The sequence below is a fragment of the Euprymna scolopes genome, chromosome 18 (genome assembly GCF_053919585.1).
Source record: "Euprymna scolopes isolate OS-2025 chromosome 18, ASM5391958v1, whole genome shotgun sequence".
NCBI classification, from domain to species: domain Eukaryota; kingdom Metazoa; phylum Mollusca; class Cephalopoda; order Sepiida; family Sepiolidae; genus Euprymna; species Euprymna scolopes.
In genome coordinates, this window is record NC_136499.1 from 28,438,117 (window position 1) to 28,462,419 (window position 24,303).

Below are 24,303 nucleotides of genomic sequence, written 5' to 3' on the forward strand. Positions count from 1 at the left end.
ACAATCTAAAAATATGAGAGAAAGAAAAATAATTATATATATATATATATATATATATATATATATATATATATATATATATAATAGAGGCATGAAGTTGAATGGCAGATATCTCTGTGATAACTGGGTTTTTTATAATGCAACATAAATGTATGAAACTATTAACACTTTCCTTTGGTTTCGGAACACAAATGAACTATAATACTTGACTTTTGCCTTTAAACTGTAATTAAAAACAGAAATTACTTTCTAATATACAGTATGAAAGCTTCAAATTTACTTAAAATTTTTAAAGTCTTACAAAAGGTATAAACCATTTTAATATATAATGTCACATCCTTGTACCCATTTTATAAGTACTTTAATGGAATGTGCTCTGATGAATTCACAGAACTTGTGCCCGCTCGATGTACGTACTCCTAGCTAACCTGACAAGTAGCAAAATACCACCTCTTCACTGTTGAAGTCCCTAGATGTCGGAAAGCCTTCTACTTCATTAATTTCTTTTATTAGACTGCTAAACTTTCAAATTCCTTCCTTGTTTTCTCCTTACCTGAATGAAGAAGTTTAAATATAATGTTAAGAAATATCTTTCTGCTCAACTGCCCAGTTAGACAAAATCCCAAATAATAGCTCCTTACCTTCCAAGTGGCAATATGCATTGTTTGAGTTAAAAAAAAAAAAAAAAAGATTAATGCATTTTAAAAATTTTCACAACTGTGACACTTTTGCATTAGAAAAATAATTTAAATTCTTTAAACGGTCAATTAAAACAATTTCAGCCTTGAATTCGAGTTTAAAACCTAAGTCAAGTATCATGAGACATTTATGTCCCAAAATCAAAGAAGCATATGTCTATGTTGTACAAAAAAATTGTATATAAAACTATAATTTAAATTTTTTTTATTTGGATATTGGTGGAGCAGTGAAAATGGTGTAAGTCAGTTTTAACATAACTTTAAAATGCAGTTGATACATGAACAGATTTTTCTCTTTTCATTTTTCTTTTAAGAGAAAAAATAAATCAAAAATGCACCAAAACCTAGAGAAAAAAAATCAAAAAAATCCTAAAATGAAAGATGAAATATGTCAAAAATGTTACTAAATTGATTTCAAGATTTTATAAAACAATCCAGTTTATGAAGCAGGTCAGGATGAAAGCACAATAAGCCAAAACACTAAAATGCTGAAACTGGGGTTGATTTCATGTAGACTTTTTCAGGTTTTGTTAACAAAAATTTAAAAAAAAAATCATAAAGCCAGAGCATATGCCATTCTTGCAACATAGTGAGTATTGAGGTTAGCAACAGCACAGGCATCATGACACAGTCTCAAAGAATCTGCTGCAAAATTATATCTTTTTTTTTTTTTTCTGATAGCAATTTTCTAAGTCAAGAGTAGGCAATGTTTGTCCTAATTAAGTGTTAGAAGTTCATTTGTTAGTTGCTAATTTGGAATTCAGATTTTTTTTTTTTAACAAAGTCACAGTTGATAGACAAATATCAATAAATTTTGCTGCCAAAGTTAGACATTTGTGTCAAGAGGTGGAAGCACCAGAATTTTTGTCAAAAGTCGTGTCTGGTGTCAGAATATTTTTTTTTGTTTGTTTTCGTTTTTAGCATACTCCAAAGTAAGGAGTCATATACTTTTTCACATCTGGTTCCAAGAAAATATATTTTTGACAATTTGTATGATACAAAGACAAATTTGGAAGCATAAAAATCACCCCCCACCAAAAAAAACTTTGTTTTACTTTCTTTTTTGTGAATTACTAAATGTGAAGTTTCTTTTTGATTGATACACTCCTTTTAAAAGTTCCAAGAAAGTGCTACTAACGAATGGACAGTTTTGGACGCTTTTGCAATATTGTTCTAGGAGAGCATCAGATGTCTGTCGCAGCAAAAAGAAAAAGTGTGCATAGTGTTTTAGGCTTGGCTTTATTGCCTACAGTGCAGCAACGAACAGAGGGGAGAGGTAAAAAAAAAAAAGAAAAGAAAAAAAAGAAAAAGGAATACAAACACAGTAATAGAAATTCAAACGTGCTATCACTAAACTACGGTGCTGGTGGCAGCGCCAACCGATTCCAGTCAATGGATGAGTATCTGCGTTCCTTTATAGTGTTTGTGAATTCTTTTGTTCTTTAAGAGAATTGGACAACATAACTCACAGACCATGCCAGAATAAAAGAGAATTGCTGATAACATTAAGAGATAGTTGCAATTTTTGGTTTGGTTTTATTTAGTATATGAACAAAGCAGAACATTTAAGAAACATAAAAAAAAAAAAAAAAAAAACTGAAGCAAGTGTTTGCATACACACACATACTTGCTCACACACACACACACACACACTTGCTCACACATATATGCATATATATTATTATTAATGCTTTAATGTGTCCTATTAATTGGATACACAACTTATAGATTCAATTCAAGCGGAACTGAAACATTAACATTTCTTACATCGTATAACATTTCTATGAATCAATAAATCTGACATTTTATTTAATGAAAAGTTTTGGAATTTTATACAGGAAGGCCAGTTTCTTTTTTTTTTTTTTAATTTATTTGTATATACATTTTTATTAATTTTATAAAACTACTAAAGACTTAAACATGAATATCTGAGAAAACTGATAATCTCTGCCAGAATTTTAACTTTTTTGAAGAGACCACCTGATGTGCAAGCAGGTTTTATCTACCCAGCCACAAAGTAATAAACAATACTGGACTAGGAAACTTATTTTGACTTTTACTATCATAATATTCTAACATTTATTGAATTAATTTTGAATTATTTTGAAATGAGTAAATCTTTATAATTTATTTAATTATTTGGACTATTATTCTCATCTTCTTGCTGTTGCCTTTATGACGTTTCGGCCAATTATTCCTCTGCCCTTCGTCATGTTAACCACGACAGGATAGGAATGTCGAATCCTTCAACTATATCCACAGCAATTACTGCCTTCAATGGTTATTGCCATCTCACCATGGTCAGAGGATTAGTTGATCAAACCGTGGTGAGATGACAACAGCTATCAAAGGCAGCAATTGCTGTGGATGTAGTTGGAGGATTCGACATTCCTATCCCGTTGCGGTTAACCTGACAAAGGCCAGAGGAATAATTGGTTAAAACGTCATAGAAAAAACAACTAGCAGATGAGGATAATAGTCCAAATGATTCTGAACATTGTTTCTTCAATGCCAATCTTCCGGTGCCTGTTGAAATCAACGATTTTCCAGAAATTTTAGACTTAAAATATATTAAAAAAATTACGAAAAGTATATAACAAAAGTACATGCTTTATCAAGTCTGGACTAATTTGAATGAGAGTAAATGCTGAATTCATGGTTCACAAGCAGCTCGTTTAAATTTTTAGATGCAATACCTCATCTCATTAAAATCATGTCTCAATTTCAGTTCTTCAGTCATTCATTCCATGTTGCTCAAAGAGATGGGGGGGGGTTAGCGTCAAAAAATTATTAGGTTGGTACAAAGGTTTTTGCGGATTCAAAATTTCATTTTGAAAGTGAAAAACTTTGTTTCTGAAAATCTTTATTCATAAAAATAACGACTTTTGCTCTCCATAACTTGATTCCATCTGTCAACGAGCTTATAAAATTCTTTGAATTTTGATGTGAAATATGAATCCTCTTGTGATATTAACCAAAGACCATCTAAAATGGTTTTATAATCTAAGGAAGTTAGATCAGGAAAATATGCAGGATGTGGCAAGATTTCTCAACCAAATTCTCTTAGGTCTTTGGTCAGTAGTACTGCATTAGGACGAGCATTATCATGATGGAAGATGACTCTTTCTGTTGACTAAAAATCATTTTTGGGTAAACATATTGCAGAAAAATCTATGAATGATGCTTTAATAACCTGAAAGAAGTTATAAATTTATCATGATGATATATTTAAGTAATAACAATATGCATAAAATAATTGCCTCTTCTATAAACCAGCAAAGTTTTGCATTGACCCGATATGAAAATGACAAACTAATTTCCCTTGATTATTTAGTAATTTTTTCAATAAGGGTACATCAGTGAGAAAAATATAAGATATTTATCAATGTAATTCGCGATCAATTTGCAACTATTTCCACATCAATTAAAGAAAAATTAGTATTTAATGTTGATTTTCTATTTACAATATTTATAACTTTTGATAGTTTGTTAGTTGTGTGTTTAGTATAAAATTTATTGTTAGGTAGGATTTTCCTTTCGCTACCGTTAGAAATGTAGCCAATCTTATGAGTCAGATTTCATGTAGTGCACTGCTCAAAAAATTTGTCAATGGCTGCTTTAAACAATGAGTAAAAAAAAATGTATGTACACAATGAAATTTTCATTTGGTTGGTTGTTTTTGTTTCACGGCATATCCACCTTTTTCAGGTTATTTAATGCCGAATCTAGTTATTTTGAGGATCGATTTTTTAATGGAATATATTTGTTTTTTAAGTCGGATTCTATTTAACCCATAGTTGGGACCCTAACAGGTACTACCACTCTGGGTCAGAGTGGACCTGGGAGCAATGGCAATTAAAGGGTGGCTCCACACTCCCCAAGGCCCGCAAGGTGGGGCCTCACCATCGGATATAGTTTAAGGTCATATCCAGGACCAAAACTTTCATTTGGCTTGAACTTCCCAGATTATCATCTATTTTGACACCTGAAGACAATATGTACATATAGATTCTAAAATATTAAAAACAAAAAAAAAATAAATAAACATTAGTATACCTATAAATCATGTAAATAACTCCCCATCTAAACAAATTCCGCCAGTTACAATATTCCGGATTTAAAATCTAATCTCAATTCAAGTTTATGGAAAAAAATATTAAAGAGACACAATTTCTGCATTTAAAAAAATAAGATGCTTGTGTTTAATAAATAAAAGCATTTACTAATACAAATATTTAAATGTTTTAACTATTTTATTATATAAAGTCGCCTCATAAGAGAATTAGAATAATTACATATAAATTTTAGAAAATGTTTTAAGATTTCAGTGCAGAGTGTTGAGTTGCAGCAGAGTTCAATGCTCTTACTCGTCTTGGCAATATAAATATAGCAGGTAGATTTCTGACCGCCATATTGAATATATATTTTTTTTTTACTTATACAAGGACACAAGATAGAATAGGAGTAAGCATCTTCCATGAGAGAACACTGATTGGATACTAAGCCAAGAACAGACCCATCTGCAGTTTTCAAGAGGGGCACTCCATGTGACTAGCAAAACATGTGAGGAGATACTGCCTGGGAGGATGCATCTCTTAGACTATATCTTATTTTGACAAAAGAGAGTCTAGTATTGTTAAGGTAATCCTGATCCTGTTGGATTGAGTGCCAGGTATGGATCCTCTGTGAATATGGAAGCAGTTATAGAGGCAGTTGTGTATGTATCACTGCATTCTTGCAAAAAAATTTACAAATAGAAAATCAATTAAATGACAGAGTATCAGATTTAACACTTCTTTAGTTCGTTTTTACAAGCCAATGTGGTTGGTAGCAATTAGGTAGTCATTATAGAATGATGTAACACCTACTGTTTTTATTTAGTAATTTATATAAAAGGATGTATTGGTCTCTGATAAGGAATACCTACAAAGTGGGTTGCAAAGACAGAGGGGAATCCAAGAAAGACACAGGGGAAAGAAAATAATAACAGTGGTCACCAACGTCATGCTGCTGGAAGCAGCAGCAGTCTGCAACCACGTTGTGTCATAAATGTCGATGGATACAAAATTTTAGAATAAATAATAAAAGCAGCAGGTTCACTCAAATAAATTCTCTCCTCAGGAGATTTTTCCTTCAACTAACACTCGTCATAGATGTAACGTTGGAATTGAACGCAGAATTATATGCTACTGTTTAATGTTAGTTGAAAGATCTTCTAAGAAAGAGAATTTACTCAACTGAAGCTTCTTTTAATATATAAGCACAAGAGAAGAAGTAGAGGAAGGAAAAGGTAAGACAAAAGGAAGATGGTGGTGGAGAGGGGTACAAGACTTTTAAATACTAGTGAGAAAGCCACACAGATTGATACCAACATAATGAGAATGAATAATAATAATAATAATGTTCCTACTGCATGCAGAAACAAAGACCATTAGATGCCGCTGTATGCCCTTCCCGTGCAGTACTCAACATCTATGCCCTTCAACAATTCACAGAATGACCACATTAGACAGGCACAGTTTTAGATAATGAGTTTTCCTTTCACTCTATTAGTATCTGATATAAAATAGCATCACTGGTTGTACTTGATCCAAAAATAACTCATGAACTATTTGTTAATTCAAAAAAGTCTTAAATGAATAATAGAATTCTTTTAATAGGATTATGAGTTTCAAGTATCAATAAAAATAAAATAAGTTAAATTTCATACTGAGCAATGTTTAAAAAAAAAAAAAATAATAATACAACCCCAGAGAATTTGGGAGGGGTGATTCATGAATTCTTGGCATACAAAAATGACACCTATCTATTTTTAAGTATGACTCAGGTTGCCATTAGGTTGAGCTTTTAAATTGTTAACTCATGAAAACTAAATATCATTTTCAGTTTTAATCAAATTCTGACCAAAATGTAAGTATACATTTTGCTTTTTTTGTAAAATTTAAATTAAAACTTTAAAATAAATGTAATTTAAATTTGAAATTATGCACCGAAAAAAAAATCTAAGTTCAAACAAGAATAGATGACTCTTGAAATATTCCGTAATAGTTCAAAATAACTGCAATACAGTTATTAATAAAAAAAAATCATATATTGAAATTCGTTAAATGATTGAAAATCATATACAAGTTTCTAACAAATGTTTCAAGTGTTTGAAACTCACATATGTTTCTATTGATATAAATGATCACAAGCAAGAAATAAATCTGATCAGAAAAGAGCTTATATCGGCATTGATTTCATTTGTTTTTTAATAATTCACTTCCCCAAAAATGATTATACTTGCTTATAGACGTTAAAGCAATGACCGGATAGAGATCTCTATTTTTGTGCTTTGGATTTTCTCATTGGCCAATTCGACGCTTCTTTGTTGATACACGAAGCGTACATGGATATCTTATAATAATAATAATAATAATAGAGATATATATATTCTTTTTATAAGGGGGAAAGAAAACTAAAGATTTGAACTTAGCTGAGCATCTACAATGAAAATAACGATAGAATAGAGAAGGGCTAGTTACATATCTTCTATGATAAAGGGAGTTTTAGGAAAGAGAAACAATCATCTTCCATTAGATTTCAAAATTGATTTTGTACCGTCAAGGCATGAAAGAGTACAGAGTGCCACCTCCAAAGATGTGGCAAGAGTATTCCATTTTCAGACTCTTATAAAGGTAAAGGATTGCAAGAGTGAGGGACTTTCTGGTGCAGTAGAATAATGATCCAACCATTGTGTATGTGTGTATGTGTTTGGACGATTAATCAGAATCAGAAATTTAAAAAATCAGAACTTTCTGGGGTATCGGAATCGGAAGAATTTGTGCCTATTTTCTGATGCCAAAACGATTCCTTTATCTTTTTTAATTTGATATTATTTTAAGAAATACCTTTGATTGCTGATAGCAATAAGAAAAATTTATTGATTTTAAACTTTTAATAAAACTAAAATCTTTAGATCTCTCCCCTCACAAGTATTTTTACATTTGAGAAAATAAAAACACATTTAAGATGTGTTTTTACAATAACTTGGACAAAATACCCATTTTATAGTCAATATTTAGAGATTTATAAAGAATCAGAATCGGTAATTGTATTGCAATCAGGAATTTAGTATGGAATCGGGAAAATAATAGAATCGTCCCATCACTAATATATACACATAACATAAAAATATTTTTATGTCAATTTCCATGAATTATTTTTAATATTATTCTAGTCTTAAACAATACTTTTAATGAAAATCATGTGCTTTAAGTAAACCATTTTCATATTTTCAATGCCAGAAAAGCGTGCCTCTCTGAAAATTTTTCTGTTTCTTTACTAAACCTCTACAGTGAAAAATATATCCTTATCAACAGAATGAATATATAAGTAAATATTAACAATTATGCCTATAGACAGTGTTTCATGCTAATGCAAGCATAAGTGTAGGAAGTGATAATTACTGCTGATCGGGAGATTTGAACTCAAGTCAAAAAGCCACTCAAATCAGAAATTAGCATCTTACCTGTAGGCCACCGGTAATTAAACCGAAAGGAAATTAAGTGCCTATAAATGCCATATTAGCAGGCATACATAGTAAACCGTTAGAGAGTATTCAACAACCAAAAAGATAAACAGTTGCATTTGCACACTTTTATATATATATATATATATATATATATATATATATATATATATATATATGTGGAAATACATATTTGTGCATATATGTTATACGAAAATTTAACAGCATTGCTCAATATAAAAGTTTGATGAATGTTAACCTTTAAAAATTTCCAGTTGTTCATGAATGGAACTTCTGGCTCTTTTAAGAAATTGTTCTCTTGTAATTATCATCGTTTATCACCTTAAAATATTAAGATAGAATTTAAACCTAGATATACTTTGGTGAAGTGAATTTATGCAGAATGAAAAAAAAAAAAAAAAAAAGAAAGAAAAGACCCACCCGAACCTAAAATATTATTAAAAAAATAAAATAAAAACGAAATGCATTGCATTTTAATTTGGGGTAAGTTACAAACGTTAAAAATTAAATTATCTTATAACCCCCAAGCTTATATTCCCAGAAAATCCTGCACTTCCTCTAAGAAGACCGTTATGAAAAGATAATATGAAAGGATGCAATGACATTTTAGTATAGACATAGGTAAGTAGTGCCACCCTCTCAAGTGAGCTGCTCCTGCAACTCCAATATTAATACTTTATTTCTCCTTTTTTTCTATGCATATTAAAAAGCAATGGTTTTTCAAGCATCAAATCGCTTTTCAATGCATTGATGCGTTTGGCTGCTGCAGCTGTAGTTGAAACATCTGCACAGTTATTATCATTTCTTTCTGGGCAGACGTTTGGAAAGGTATGTTGGGGTGGACATGTCCATGCTGACGACAGTGAACTTTTAATTTTTTATTTATTTTTTTTCTTTTAATCACTTTCTGCATGAAAATGGTTCTCAAACATGTAACTCTTGCAAAGGTCTCTTCTGAACACAGCCAAAGAAGAACGTTAAAGTTTTTTGCAGAGGGGGAAGATGCTACAGATTATTTTCAGTGAAAAAAAAAAACAAAAACATGGAACACTGATAACAAAAGGATCAAGTTAGTGAAAAGATTGAACTACCTCTCTCTTACGATTATTGTGTGATCAGCTGGGTGATCTGTCTGCAAGTCTCTATAACAGAGGCGACAGAACGCGAGGAGGACGAGAAGTTCAGGCAAACACTCATGCGTTCATGACAACCTTTGTTAGCAAACAATTCATGAAGACAAACACGACAGTAAAACATGACAGAGATGATGATGATAATGTCATCAGTGGCACTTGTGTTAGGTCAGAGGGGAGCTGAATACAACCAAGAGGAGGATGAAGAAAGAATGGCTTTGATTTTGATTGGCCGACACTTTCTTCAGATTGGCACCTCCATTTTAGTCAAATAGAAAAACTGGAGGTCAAATTGAGTAATGCACTGTGTCTGAAAATATGGTTTATAATAGAACTGCCAGATGCTAACCATTATATAAATAAATGACAAATGTGAGATAGTATTACGTGTGTGCATATATATATATATATATATATATATATATATATATATATACAAAGAAAACTCTTGGTTGCATGAATTTTCTAGTGAATGTGATGCTTATTACATAGCAAATTCAAATGCTCATTAAAAATTGAACAATCAATTTTTCAAATAAGTTTTTTATAATAATCTGAAAATTATAAAAATTCACTGAAATTTTTTTTTTCTTTTTTTTTTTTTCAGATAAGGAGAGTCCACTACCAGTGCTTTAACAGATAGTATTCTAAAAAACAAAAATCTAAGTAGAAGGGTGTATGGTTTAACAGAGAGGGTAGGGCACATTAAAAAAAAAAATTTCCCTCCTTGCGCATGAGCTAATTTAATGGAAATCTTTTTATTCATATTTTTTTTTTAGATGAAATTTAAAAAAAAAAAAAAAAAAAAGAAAAAAAAAAAAAAAAAAATGTAAATGCCGAAAATTAATCTACAAGGTATTATATTAAAAATTAACTTTAATGGAGCAAATGTAATGCTTATTTATAAAAGTACCAAATCGAACATAAAATTATACTTGTTACTAAACAGAATAAGGCATTACTTTAACGACTCCATTAATATTTGGCAAATTCGGTTATTCACCATAAATAATAGAATGCAAGCACTGCTTCTTTATTCTTGTGCTTATTTCATAGATATTTATTGGATTTAATTTTTTACTAAATGAATTAGATATTACATATTGTAGATTTGTTTAATTGATTTCCTTTAAGATTCAATCGCATAATTAGTATTAAAAAAAAATCAATAATTAGATGTTTCATTCATTTTGTGAACGAGAACTTTGTTGCACATATAAATTGAACTGCAAATAAAGTAGATAGATCAACATTATATCTTATTGATTGATGATTAAAAGCCATCTATTATATGAATCTCACCTGTCTGTTTAAATGTATGTATGTATTTTGTATGTCTGCCTAAAACTTGACAGAGACCACGGATTTTCACAAGATCGGTATCGTTTTGAAGCATGATCCTTCGGACGACAAATATAAAAAATTGGCTAAAAACATTATATTCCTTCACCCTCAACTTGGCGCTTTTCTACAAGGAGGAGTCGCTTTTTTCACCGATATTTTCAAAAGTTATCCCCTCTTTTTGATTGACTAGCCTTAATTTAAACCTTCGCCACTTTTGGTTTGGCGATGTATGGAACAGCAAAGACATCACATTTTTTTTTTCACATTCTTTTTCTCTTTCGTGGTACAGGTTCGAACCTGCCTGCCTGCCTGCCTACTACCACTTTTTTTTTTTTTTTTTTAGCTCAACACACACCTCCAAACACCCGGGCAATGCCAGGCACCCAGGCTAGTTTGAAATAAATATTCATACACTTGGACTATGTAATGTAGGTAGTGATGTAATTCCAGTCACAGACTCATAATCTCTATTATAATAAGGTATACAAAAAAACGTGATACTATCATATATATATATATATATATATCTATATATATATTACTTGTGGGTCACCATTTATCAAGTCTTATGGCCACTCGAGGATAAAGGTTAATGAATGTAATGTGGTAGTTTAGTAATCATTAATGGTGCAGATTGGGTAGAATTTGATTATTTATGGGGGCAGCGCAACAAGAACTTGCTTACATTGGATTTGAAGGCTACTATGTTGTATTCAACTGGAAAACAGTCCAGCAGAACAGTGTTCCACAGAGGGGCAGTTTTGGGAAAGAAGCTTTGTTCATAGAATCTGCATTTAGGTTTAGGCACAGATAGAGAGTGAGGGAAATTATATACTGGTTGTAGCTAGTCGAGTATTTTTTCTGAAAGCTTGGCAAGCAGGGATCCATAGATTGGAGTTCAGTCGAGTACTTGCCATGAAATTAACGATAAAGCAGAGATAGGCTCGCAACGTCTCTTCTATGGGAAAGAGATTGCAGGGAAAGGAAAAGGGCATCACCTACTGGATTCTATCAACTCTATCAAGGCTGGGAAGAGCACGCCGAGCAGCTCCTGTCCAGATGTGGCCAGTACTCTATTTTAGAGCACACCTGGCTCTTGTACAGAAAGGATTGAATTAGCAGTGAGATACCCTTTAGAATGGTAGAGTGATCCAACCATTTTTCAGTGATCTTGGCAACAGATTTGATATACGTGTTCCATTTCAGACCAGGAGTGAAGGAGTGGCTCATAAGGTAACAAATAAAGCTGGAGAGCTACATGTTTCAGTTTCGATTCTAGCTGATGGGACCCAAATCATTTTTTTTTTTTTTACTTTTGAAATCATTACTTTATATAATAATCAATAGATTATTGGCACTATAATAATAAAAATGAAATCTGCATGAATTAAAATATATTTAAGCATAGTTCATGAACAGGCCATGTTGGGCGGCCATTACCATATACTTGGTACAACATAATAATCAATATAGAATTGGCACTATAATAATACAAAATGTGCATAAATTAAAACATAATATTTAAGCATATTTTATGACCGAGCAATACTGAGTAGCCTGCTAGTATAGAGTTGATGTGTAACTTAATACAACCTCAATAACTTGTTCTAGAATTTACGTAATTATTCAATATAAAATGTAAAAAAAAAAAAAAAAAAAGAAATTAAAATGTTGTAAAGTCAGTCCATGTGATCCAAAAGTGGTTTCTTAAATCAAAGGACACAATGAGCTTTGATACATATTCATTAAATATTGCTTATGATTGTTAATATATGATTTATCTCAAGGGGTGAATGTGAATAAATTTGATTTACTTAAATAGATCTCCAATTCAATAACTAGGAGTTGCTTCATAGCAAGGAAGGGGAAGGAAGAGAATTTTTGCTTGGCCTATGTAAACGATTACAAACTATTGATTCATCATTTTGTCTATATTTCTTATATATCTTCTATATATATAAAAGCGAAAATGTATGTATGTATGCATGCTTTTCCTCATTGTCCAGAAAAGGCTTCTTTCAGAGAAGCGCTCGCTCGCTTCACAACTTCTTAAAACTTTTTATATCATCTATAAATTGTAATATCTCACACTTAACCACGGAGCTCGCCTGTCTATTTAATTTTATTGACTTTCAAAGGTTAATTATTCGACATTTCCCCCGCATCTGCATGCGTTACATTCGGGTTTTCGGTATAAACAAAAAGCGAAACTCGACTAATTACTGGCCGAAAGCCAGTGGTCTCTAGAGAGCTAAGTAACGTTTGGTCAATGTCGACTTCGTCATATCAGACAGTAGCTTTCATTTCGAGATGAGATGCTCCCCCTCCTAATAAACAGGGAGTGGGTTTTTAAAAACAAACAAACCGATTTATTGACCTCATTAAAAACTGCCCCCCACAAAATGCTAACTGCTGAATACCTATCGCCGTCATGTCAATCAAAAACGTACACCTGTTTTTTTTTTCCACACTTTACTATTTTCTAACTGCGCGTCAACGCTTCGTTTTTTTTTCACGGGTACCTGTTTTTTTTTCACATTTCGGGGTTTTTTCACACACACCTACAAACACCCGGGCAACGCCGGGTGCCCCTCGCTAGTATATATATATATATATATATATATATATATATATATATATATGTGTGTAACACCATCTACTGAATTTAGTACAAATATTCTTTTTACATGACATACCTTTGATAAAAATTTACTCTAATTTAAAAAATATTTTTCATTTTAATTACCTCCCTTGAATACTAATGAACTTAACATTTGAAGAATTGTATCAGAAATTTATCTTCTGTATTAAATCACTTGAATTGCTGCTAGTGTTGACGAAACGACTGCATATATGTACCTGACAGATGACAAATTGTTTAACTTAAAATGATGTAGTGCTGTCAACAGGATTAGAACCCCTATTATACAAGACCTTCTGTTTACTAATTACTGTGCCCTTAATGCCAACACAGAGTCAAAAATGCAATACTTTGTTTATCGTTTTTCTAAGACATGTGACAGTTTCAGTCTAACTATTAATCTAAAGACCAAAGTAATGTATCAGCCTGCTCCTGAGAAAAGGTATGTTGAGCCTCAGATCTCAATCTAAAAGCTGTGGACAAGTTCACTTAATTGGGCAGTATGCAGTCAAAAGTAAAACACATAGACGATGAAGTTAATACCGAGCTGTGATTCTTACCATCCTCATGTATGCTTGTGAAACTTGGACTGTATCTGCCAGACATGCCAAGAAACTGAACCATTTCCATATACCTGCCTCTGTAGATTTTGAAAAATCAAATGGCAAGACAAGATACCAGACACTAAGGTCCTAACCTGGTCAAACCTTCAGTCAGTACACACCATGTTATAGCAGTGCCAGGTTTGTTGGGCAAGTCATGTATGCCTCATGCCTGATCCAAGACTCCCAAAACAGCCCCTTTATGGTAAACTGTCCAAAAGAAAAAGACCTGCAGGACAGCGAAAACGGTTCAAGGACAATCTGAAAGTCTCCCTCAAACAGTTCAGTTTGTATTCTGACTCATGGGAAAAACTAACCCAAGACAGATGTTCCTGGCATGTCGTGCCTCACAAAGGAGCTACAATTGCTGAATACGAACGCAAGAGAAAACGTGACATCAGAAAAGACAGAGCAATCAACATCTCTGAGACAGAATTATCCCACCGGTGTCCAATATACTTCAGAACTTAAATCAGTCTAACAAGCTAATTTTCGAACCCACAGAACAACTGCATGATCACGGTCATCTTTGCAAGCAATGGATGAATGAAAATAGAAAAATAAAATTACAAATGAAATAACACATTAATTTATTGTAAAGTTTTTAAGAGTAGTTATGCAAATTAGGACTTGTTTTTGGGTCTTTTGTCTGCACTATGTATACCGTATTTTAAAAGATTGTCAGTCATTTTGATATTAGCATAAGTGTGATAAAAAAACCTTTATTCCTATTATATATATATATATATATATATATATATATATATATAAATTAAAAGGGGATTAGAACAGCAGTCTAAAGAGCAGAGTGTATTTTAATGTAATAGTAAAATCACTAATATAATTAAAATACAAGAAAAACAGTGCTCGTTGTAATGCAGATATATAATAAGCTCAATAGGCATATATATCCTAGAGCTATTTTAATATTTAGTAAGATGATTGATAATTTATAATTAAAAATCGGTTTCATATGAAACTGATTTTTAATTTTAATCAATCATCTTACTATATATATATATATATATATATATATATATATATATACACACACACACACACACACACATATTAATTTTTTTGTTATTGTTTAGACGATAGAGCCACGGTTCATTTATCTATTATTCATCTAAATGCTATAAGGGGTTTACCTCCATTACATTGTTGTACTCTATATGCAGAGACGGCTAAACATCTATTAATAAAATTTTACTATATATATATATATATATATATATATATATATATATATATATATATATATGGATAGTTATCTACAATTTATTTCTTTTATCACACTTTTCAGTTACGGCAAATGACTCCCATTGAAGTAATGTATGAGTATTTAATTACATCAGATGATACCAACAGATCAATTTGACAATAATGCCTTATTGAAGTGGTTACACGTTCAGACACTGGATTCAAAATACTGTATTCAAGTTTTGTCATTTCCAATTTTACTCTTTAGAAAGTTATAAATCCATCTCTTTTCTCTTTCCAGATTTGAGTGAAACAATTGGGAAAAAATGATTCTTGGATTCATAATGAAATATATGGACATGTAATATAGGTTTCCTTTATTTTAGAAAAGCTATTTTGTTTGGTGAAATATGATAGATAACAACAATTATATTTATATATTATGTTAAATCATTGCATTCAATATATATATATATATATATATATATATATACGCACACAAACAAATATTTTGTATAAAGGTATAAAGTAATTTGATCAGTCATCAATATTTGCGTTTTCACGGAGACATTTCACTAGATGAAGTAAAAAATAATCTGTGTATAAAAAATTAAATATCCATTGACTAAAGAACAGTAGACACATTGGATTTTGACCTCATTGGGCGAAATTTCTGATGCCTTTGTGAAAGGTATGAATGGCTGATTCAGTTTATATATATATATATATATATATATATATATATATATATATATTGCTATTACAAATGTAATTCTGTACTCTAGTCTTATTTCTCTATATGTGTGTATTTGCATTAAACTAAGTTGCCAGTAGTGTCTTCTTCGAAGAGATCAAAATGGTCTCTCTTCAGTTGGACAATTTTGAAACCGTCCAAATGGATGATGGAAGCATAAAAAATAATGGAAGAAAAACAATGGATTCAGTTTGGGGAAAGCAGTATGGATATGCAATGGAGGATAAAGGAGAAAAGAAAGAAAAAAAATCGAATTTACACAAAAGAGCAAGAATTACATTTCAACCTTTTATTTTATTTTATTCTTCTTGAAGGCAGGAAATAAGACTTGCAATGCAAGTAGAAATAGTTTCCACCATTCAGGTCCGTATCAACTGGGAAGGGGGGGGCCTCTTTGAGATATATGCGGATGCATCTAAAATAAGATGCCTCCATTAAATCTGTGAATTATTTAATGATGAAAATGTTTTATATTTGAGCATGACAGACCAATGAAAATTGTATCTCTAACTCAAGCATGACAGACAAACGAAAATGCCATTTTAAACTGAAGCATTGCAGACTGACGGATGATTGTACAGAGCCTCTTACAAAGATGTGCCGACACATCTAATAATGGTCAGGAGAAAGAAATTGATACAAAGAAAATTGAAACCAAAGGTTTTACTGAGAATAAAAACAATGTTTTTTTTTTCAAAACCAAAAAACAACAAAATCACCTTAAAATCAATAAGAAAAAAAAAAAAAGGAAAATAAAGGGGGCATAAAAATGTAAATACAACATGAGACAAGGGAAGTAACCCACGATGAAATCAATTAAAGGGAGTAGAAATATTTGATTAAAAAAGTAAAGAGATAAAAAAATATTACTGATTATTTACTACTGTTATTACTGCTATTTCAATTATTATTGCTATTACTACTACTACTATTTTAATAATTATTATTATGATTACCAATTATGACTGTTTCTACTATTATTAAGTTAATGAATAGCAGTTAATGTTAAGTACTGCAAGTCAGGGATAAATGAGCAGCTATGTGTTATGTTTACCTGATTCACGTAGAATGTTATGCTGCCACTTTGTTGAGTGGCCACATTATCATGAGTACCCCGATACTAGAAGAGGAAAAATGAAACAACAATTACACAACTAGTGTTAGAAAATAAACACATCAAGTAGAAGGCGGCGGCGGCTGCGGCAACAAAAGATCACTAATCGCATACGAATTGTAAGGTTTAATTAAACTGGCCTCTGGTAATCGCGTAAATGGATCACATGACAGACACAAAAATTAATATATATATATACACACACATACACAGAAAAGTGAGAATATATCTCCAATAGTACGTTATAAAAAAATGTTAAGAAAACCTTTTTTTATTTGAAATAAGCTTTATTTTAATCATATGATATTTTCAATAAATTGTATACATTCTTCAGACATCTAATAAAGAACAACAGGAGAGAAAACGAGAACCTCTCCGCTCAGTCTAACTATACCAATTTATGGTCATATGACCCTTAAGTTCTCCCCACCCCCTAATCGAATATAAAAATACTTTAAATTGCCACTTTCTTCTCTTTCATTCAGCAGAAATTATCTCCCTTTCATATATGTTGATTTTTCTATACCCTCAACTCTCTTATTTTCACCATATTCATATTATGACAGGATGTCTCCAATTTGATACCAGCTTTTTCTAGGTCATGGCATATCTGAAGACGGTATACATTTTACTAAAACGTCATATAAATTGAATAAAACTCGTTTCACATAAAGAGTCAGCAAATACGATGCCGTATTCCATTATAGAGCAGTAATTGGTTTATACAATATTAATAGTTTAAAAGTTTTAGTCAGCATTAATAACTTCTCAATAGTTTTTATGCTTAAACAACTGAGAAAATACCAGTTACTGAACCTAAAAGGAATATTAAAAAAAAAACAAAAAAAAAACTGAAGCTCAACACAATTTAAAAAAAAAAAAATGTATGCTACCAAAACTGGCTCTCCTCAAATAACCGATTTATTACTTCATAAATAATTTTGAAAGATTTTTTTTTTTTTTTACAACTTTTCTTTTGATATTATTCAAAATATGGTATAAACCAAAGACAAACCATTTTATTTTGTAGGTTGTTTATATATATATATATATATATATATATATATATATATATATATATATATAAAATCAGACAGTTAATCACCATTATCTGTTAGTTTTATCTACTTTTAGATGGATGAAAAAAGAAAAAAAAAAAAAATTCTTGCCTAATCCAATGCAAGGTTTTGCTCAAATAGGTTATTGGTTTTATTACAAAATCAAAAAGAGAAATTATGAAATTATGTTTTACCTATATAAACGATAAAGTTTGACCATTTTAGAAATCGATTTGTTAACAGTGAGAAAAATTCAATTTACTGAAGATTAAGTTTTTCAAGAAATTTCATAAAACCATTTACATATTCCTCCAAGTTCATCAGAGGTCATTAGGTTCTAAATTAGTAAGAGGGTGAAAGAAGTACAGCAGATACAAATAAGTGGCTTTTGAAAAGACTCACATCATAAACAGCAAATCACAAAGCTTTATTTTATTTATCAGCATGGTTACCTGACATTGTCCAGTGCATGGGCAACAAAATAAGAGTTAAATGCGTGTAGCATCATCTTTCTTTGGAAACTTCCCCCCCCCTCTCCCCTTTCCACAAATACCATTTTACACCAAAGGTTCCTATTTACTGGCCTCCACATTTTTTTTTATCTAGGGAAACTCTGAATATGACAAAAACTGTCTTGAGAAAGAAATATTTCCCCATCGCTGATAGAATGCAGCTTCAAAAAGTTTAAATTAGGCACTAGGCAATTCAAAAGTGTTGGGGAACTTTAACTCTAATCTGGATTGGTTGGTTGGTTGGTTGGTTGTTTTTGTTTTACGGCATATCAACTCTTTTGGGTTATTTAATGCCAAATCCAGTGATTTTGAAGAACAATTTTTTAATCGAGTATATTTGTTTTTTTAAGTTGGTTTCTATTAAACCCATATTTGGGACCCTAACAGGTACTACCACTTCGGGTCAGAGTGGACCTGGGAGAAATGGCAATTAAAGGGTGGCTCCACACTCCCCAAAGCCCGCAAGCTGGGGCCTAACCATCGGATATAGTTTAAGGTCGTATCCAGGACCCTCTAATCTGGAAGCCAAGAAAGTATTTTAGTTCAAGTTTGCACCCCCCCAAACACACAAACTAATTTTGATGTTGGTAATCCCCAAAATGAATATTATAAGAAAATTGTTTTGCTTCTGTCCTCTAAAAACATAAGGGCCACTTTCAATGACTTTACTAGTATATATGAAAGTTGGAGGAGGGGGGGGAGAATTTTTTATATTTTTGTTTTAATACTGATAAAACTTTCTGGTATTGCATTTAAATAGAATGCAAAAAAACAAATCAAAGCCAAAGATGGTTGTAAAAAAAAAAGAAATTAGTGTTCGTTTGGGAATAATGAGATTAAAGGAATATAAAAACTGGTTCAAAGGATATCTTAATGGAAATCGTTTTAAGCATAACATTTTCCCATTTTTATGATAGTCAAAAAAATAGATGTTCAATTAAAAATATACATACTACATCTAATAGATATTCAAATTAAAATAGGTTTACTAATACAATCTTGCTGTTTGGTATCCCTATGAATCTAGTAAAGTGCCAAGTAAAGTTTGTTGTCTATTATTTATCGACTAGACCACATTCAGCTTAAAAAAAAAAACAATGGACACTCCCTATGAGGGTACCATCTGCATGAGGAGTCTATAGTGATCCAGAGTTGTGCACATGTTCCAGGCAAACATTGCTCGAATCCACTAGAATGAAAGCAGGGAAAGATTGAGGTTATTTCAGAATTTCTTTCTCCTAGACTATATGCACTAGCAAAGCTTGAGAGAGTAGTCTACTCTACTATTTAATCCATAGCTGGAGGAAGAACATATGGATCCATATCTTTGTCAAGGATATTAATGAAAGTGGTGCAGTTGGTCCAACAAAACCTGGAGCCAACACACTGAACCCATAATTAATGCAGCAACAACTACATAAAATCATTGTTCACATATTTGCTAGGAAAGGCATCCATTGTTTCCTGGAAAATTAAAGTAGCCCTTATAAAAATGAAAGCAAAACATGTAAACATATTATTTTAAGCAAATAAACAGTGCAAAAGTTAATATGTTTTAGGCTTAACAGCTGTAGACTTCATCCTCATAATAATAATAAAGCATCATCGTATTGGGTTTAATTTCTCTTTGACACGCTGGAATCTAATTTTCTAAAAGCGTTCAAATTAAATAATAATCACCATCATTGGATTGCTAGTAAAATTTTACAGCTGAAAAGTGGTTTAATATTGTTCTAGGATTTTGTTAGAAATAAAATAAAGCAAAATTTTTTTTTTTTTTTTTGCTGTTTATGTATGACTGGCATAAATGCAGACCCCACAATATCATTGGCATCTGCTCTCAGACCATTATTTGATTGATCATATCATTTCACTTTAAAGTAGTTAGATCTTGTTATAAGGCTTTATTCAGTGGTATTGTCAAACGCACATTCTACATTTATAATATTTTTTGAAAAATTTTTGAATTTTATACAATAAATGAAAATATGTGCATAGTTTGACACTTCACTGCAGTTTGATGGTACTACCTATCACCAGAAGTGTCCCCAGTTGGCATCAATCATAAATTTTTGTTTCCAGTCGAGTAGACTTCTGATGATCGGTTATACTATGCAACTGCAGTAAAGACAAATATATTTCAATATCATATATTATGGTTATAGCTCTATCCAATAGGATATTGAGTTCTTTATTTGTTTAATTCTGTTCTCTTCTGATGTTAAGGTTTTCAATTTTGTTTTGATCATTATATACTATTAAATTTTATTCCAGCAATTAAATAATTATTCTTTATACATACAGACACTGGTGTTTCATGCTTACGCAATCATCAGTGTAGAGGTGACAATTCCTGTTGGTCATGTGATTCGAGTGTGTATATATATATATATATATATATATATATATATATATATATATATATAGAGAGAGAGAGAGAGAGAGAGAGAGAGAGAGAGATAGAGAGAGAGAGAGATTTACCTACATTAAACAAAATTATGGACTGATTTTTTGTGATTACTGGAATAAAACTTAACAGTATATATGCTCTAAAGGCGGAAATACATCTTTGTTGAGCTTATTATTTGTAACAATTTTGACTCTCAATATGTAATTTAAATTATTTGCATAAAAGATCTGAGCAAAACATTGCACGTTAGTGCCAGTGAATGGAATGGCAAACATTCAATCTAAAATATTTCACAGTGTCCAGTGAGATTGAGCAGGAAATAATAATTGTGAAATGCACAACAATCTAACAGTTTATGTGACTTTTTGTCTTTGCAATTTTGTTTTCTTTTAACTGTTTTGCATGCATTTTGAACCATCCATTTTTACTGCAAAAAAGTTATCTACAACAATATTAAAACAGAAAGAGAAACAAAAGTTTTACATTCAGCAAACAATGTGAACTTCAGTGAAAAAAAGTAAAAGAAAACTTCTTAAATTTGCAAGAAATTCCAAATTTAGTCTTTGTAGGATTGCTGCTAGCTTCATATTTGCAGCAGTAGCAGACAAAACCCAAATCAACTGTGATATTTTGGGTCAGAAAATGATGAACAACAAAGAAAAACAAACAGAAATATTTAATTTTTTTTCTTTTTAAAATATCATCTCATTATTTCAAATAGTTGTCGGAAAAAAAATGAACAAAATTGCAATTTTTATTTTTTCAGCTGAGAAAATCCGAAATGGTCACCAAAGTCACAAAGTAAATAAGTTGTTTGTGATTTATTTTTTATCTAATGTTAGCCAAAAATATTTTTAAAAAAAGAAAAAAAATTAACAGTTGTTACTAAATTAATAAAGTAAAATGATGTTTTTAACAAGATAGATTAGAATACAGAACAAAAAAGTTAAAAAAGAAAATTCAATAAATCGATCCATCATGAAATAAACGTTTTATATAATTGATTTTGTTTGTTTGTTTCTCGAAAATAATGAAGGAAAATAGAAATGTTTGTTTTTTTTTAACTACTTCATTAAAAATGTTGTTGCTTATTTTTAAGTCGTAATTTCGATTTTCGTTAAAGAAAGTTCAATCCCAAATTTAGCATAATGGATCAAGTTGATGACACGTCATGAAAATAAACACCAGAAAATCTAATTGGTGAAGCAATAAAATCATGTTTGCCTGTTTTAAAACAATTTACACATATAAATATTTATATGAATCAAAGTACATTTATGCAACAAACCTTCCTTTAGACATGTTTTGCTGTACATAGACTCACTGATAATGAACTCTTTACTCTTTTAATCAGTAGTATTTCATGTACTCTTATGGCTTTTTTTTTATTGATGAAATAAAAGTATTATTTTTGCTTTCTACTTAAATGTGTTAGAATATGATTTATATATTGTTAAGTTTGCAGGTTGAAACAAGTAACGCAGAAAGCAATACAAATGACGACTCAACAAACAAAGGTAGATCAAATAAGAAGTGTATTAGGAAAAGGTATATTTACAGGGTATTTACATAATGGTGTAAAATAAGACAGTCTTTGCTGGAGAAACATATCTGCTCTCGGCGGCCTTCGGTGGCTTCTGGTGAACACACACTCAGACTAACTGAGTCTTCCTATTTATGTGTAATTACTATCCACATATGCAAATGAATGTGTGCCACCACAACATATATAAAGGACTTTAGCTTCAAAACGATGGATATTTTGTATAAAGTTGCTTTTTATACAAAAGCCTAAGTTTCAGTGCAACTCGTCTAAACCGGCCTTGCTTGACTCCAAGTGTCAATAAAAACTCTAGGATTATATATATATATATATATATATATATATATATATATATATATATATATATATTATAAATGAAATACGTACATTATACATCTATAAGCAAAACTGCAATGCAGAAATTTTGTTAAAAAAAAAAAAAAAAAAAAAAAAAATCAATATTTCAACATAATGTCTTCCTCAGAATATTTATATTTTTTCTTTTTAATGCCATGATGCTAAAACGAACAGAGTTTAGTAGAAAAAAACTGTGGGTTTTTCTTCAACAGTGATATTTTTTAATATTCACGAAAGAACACGTTGGCGCATGTAGTATAAAATAGTGAGGTGTTCTCCGTTATATAAGCATTGTTTTAAATGTTAAAATGAAATCCAAATGTTACACGTTTATAAGCCAAATTACAAAGCAAAGATTTTGAAGAAAAACAAATTTTTATTACTAAATTCTTTTCGTTTTAACATTATGGCACGGAAAGGAAAAAAAGATTATATTATATATATATATATATATATATATATTGAGGAACATGTATCACGTTGAAATATTGATTTTAAAAATATAACTTTATTTTACAAAATCTTTGCATTGTAATTTGGCTTATGAACACACATATGTATTTTATTTTAAAATTTAAACAATGCTTATATTACGGAGAATATAACATTATATATATATATGTAATGCTAGCAAGCAATTCGGTATTGCCTGGTCGTAAAATGTTTAAATATGATATTTTCATTTATGTTTTGTATTTATTATTATAGAGCCAATTTCTATTTATTATATTGTACCCACTATATAGTGGTGCCCCGGTCATAAAGTATGCTTACATTTATTTCAATTCATGCAGATTTCGTGTTTATTATTATACAGCCAATACTCTGTTGATTATTATATTGTGCCCAATACATAGTAGGCATTTCAAAAGTTAAAAAAAAAAATTTTTTTAATGACTTAGTTGCCATCAGTTAGAATCGAAACAAAACACATAGCTCTTTAAACTTATTTGTTACCAACTGATCTAAATCCATATGCAATGCAATAACTTTTAAAAATAATGTTAAGGATACAAATGTCTATTCGCACATGTGTAGAAATAAAATGTTTAGTCAACTTATGCTTGCAAAGTTAAATTTTTTTTTCAATTTTGACACCTTAGCAGCTATTTTTACTGTCAAAATAACAAATCGAATTTGTTACACAGGTCCAAATAGCCTATATATCAAGTTCCAAGTCTGTAGACCAGAAATTGACAGAGGAATTTGTTAGATCATTCCTCACAGACAAACAAGGTTATATATATATATGTGTGTGTGTGTGCATAAACAAAGACACGATGCACACGTGCTTGAATATGTAAGAATAACTTTTTTTAATATCAATATTTCTCTTGCGTGTTTACAGAATATGTAAAAAAAAAGAAAAAAAAAAAAGAAAAAAGAATAACTAAATAAAAAAA

The 24,303-nt window shown here is 30.7% G+C and overlaps 1 protein-coding gene across 34 annotated transcripts in view; it reads right to left on the reverse strand.

The window, feature by feature from the left end:
* The window catches only part of LOC145297554 (serine/threonine-protein kinase mig-15-like), a 1,203,941-nt gene that overhangs the window by 102,110 nt on the left and 1,077,528 nt on the right, over window positions 1-24,303 (reverse strand). For 18 of the 34 annotated variants that reach the window (XM_080143552.1, XM_080143554.1, XM_080143544.1 and 15 more), the window contains one exon: window positions 16,961-17,026. The exons of the other annotated variants lie outside the window; for them this stretch is intronic. In XM_080143552.1, coding sequence (XP_079999678.1) covers window positions 16,961-17,026 — 66 coding nt within the window. The remainder of the gene's footprint in view (window positions 1-16,960; window positions 17,027-24,303) is intronic. 34 annotated transcript variants of the gene reach the window in all.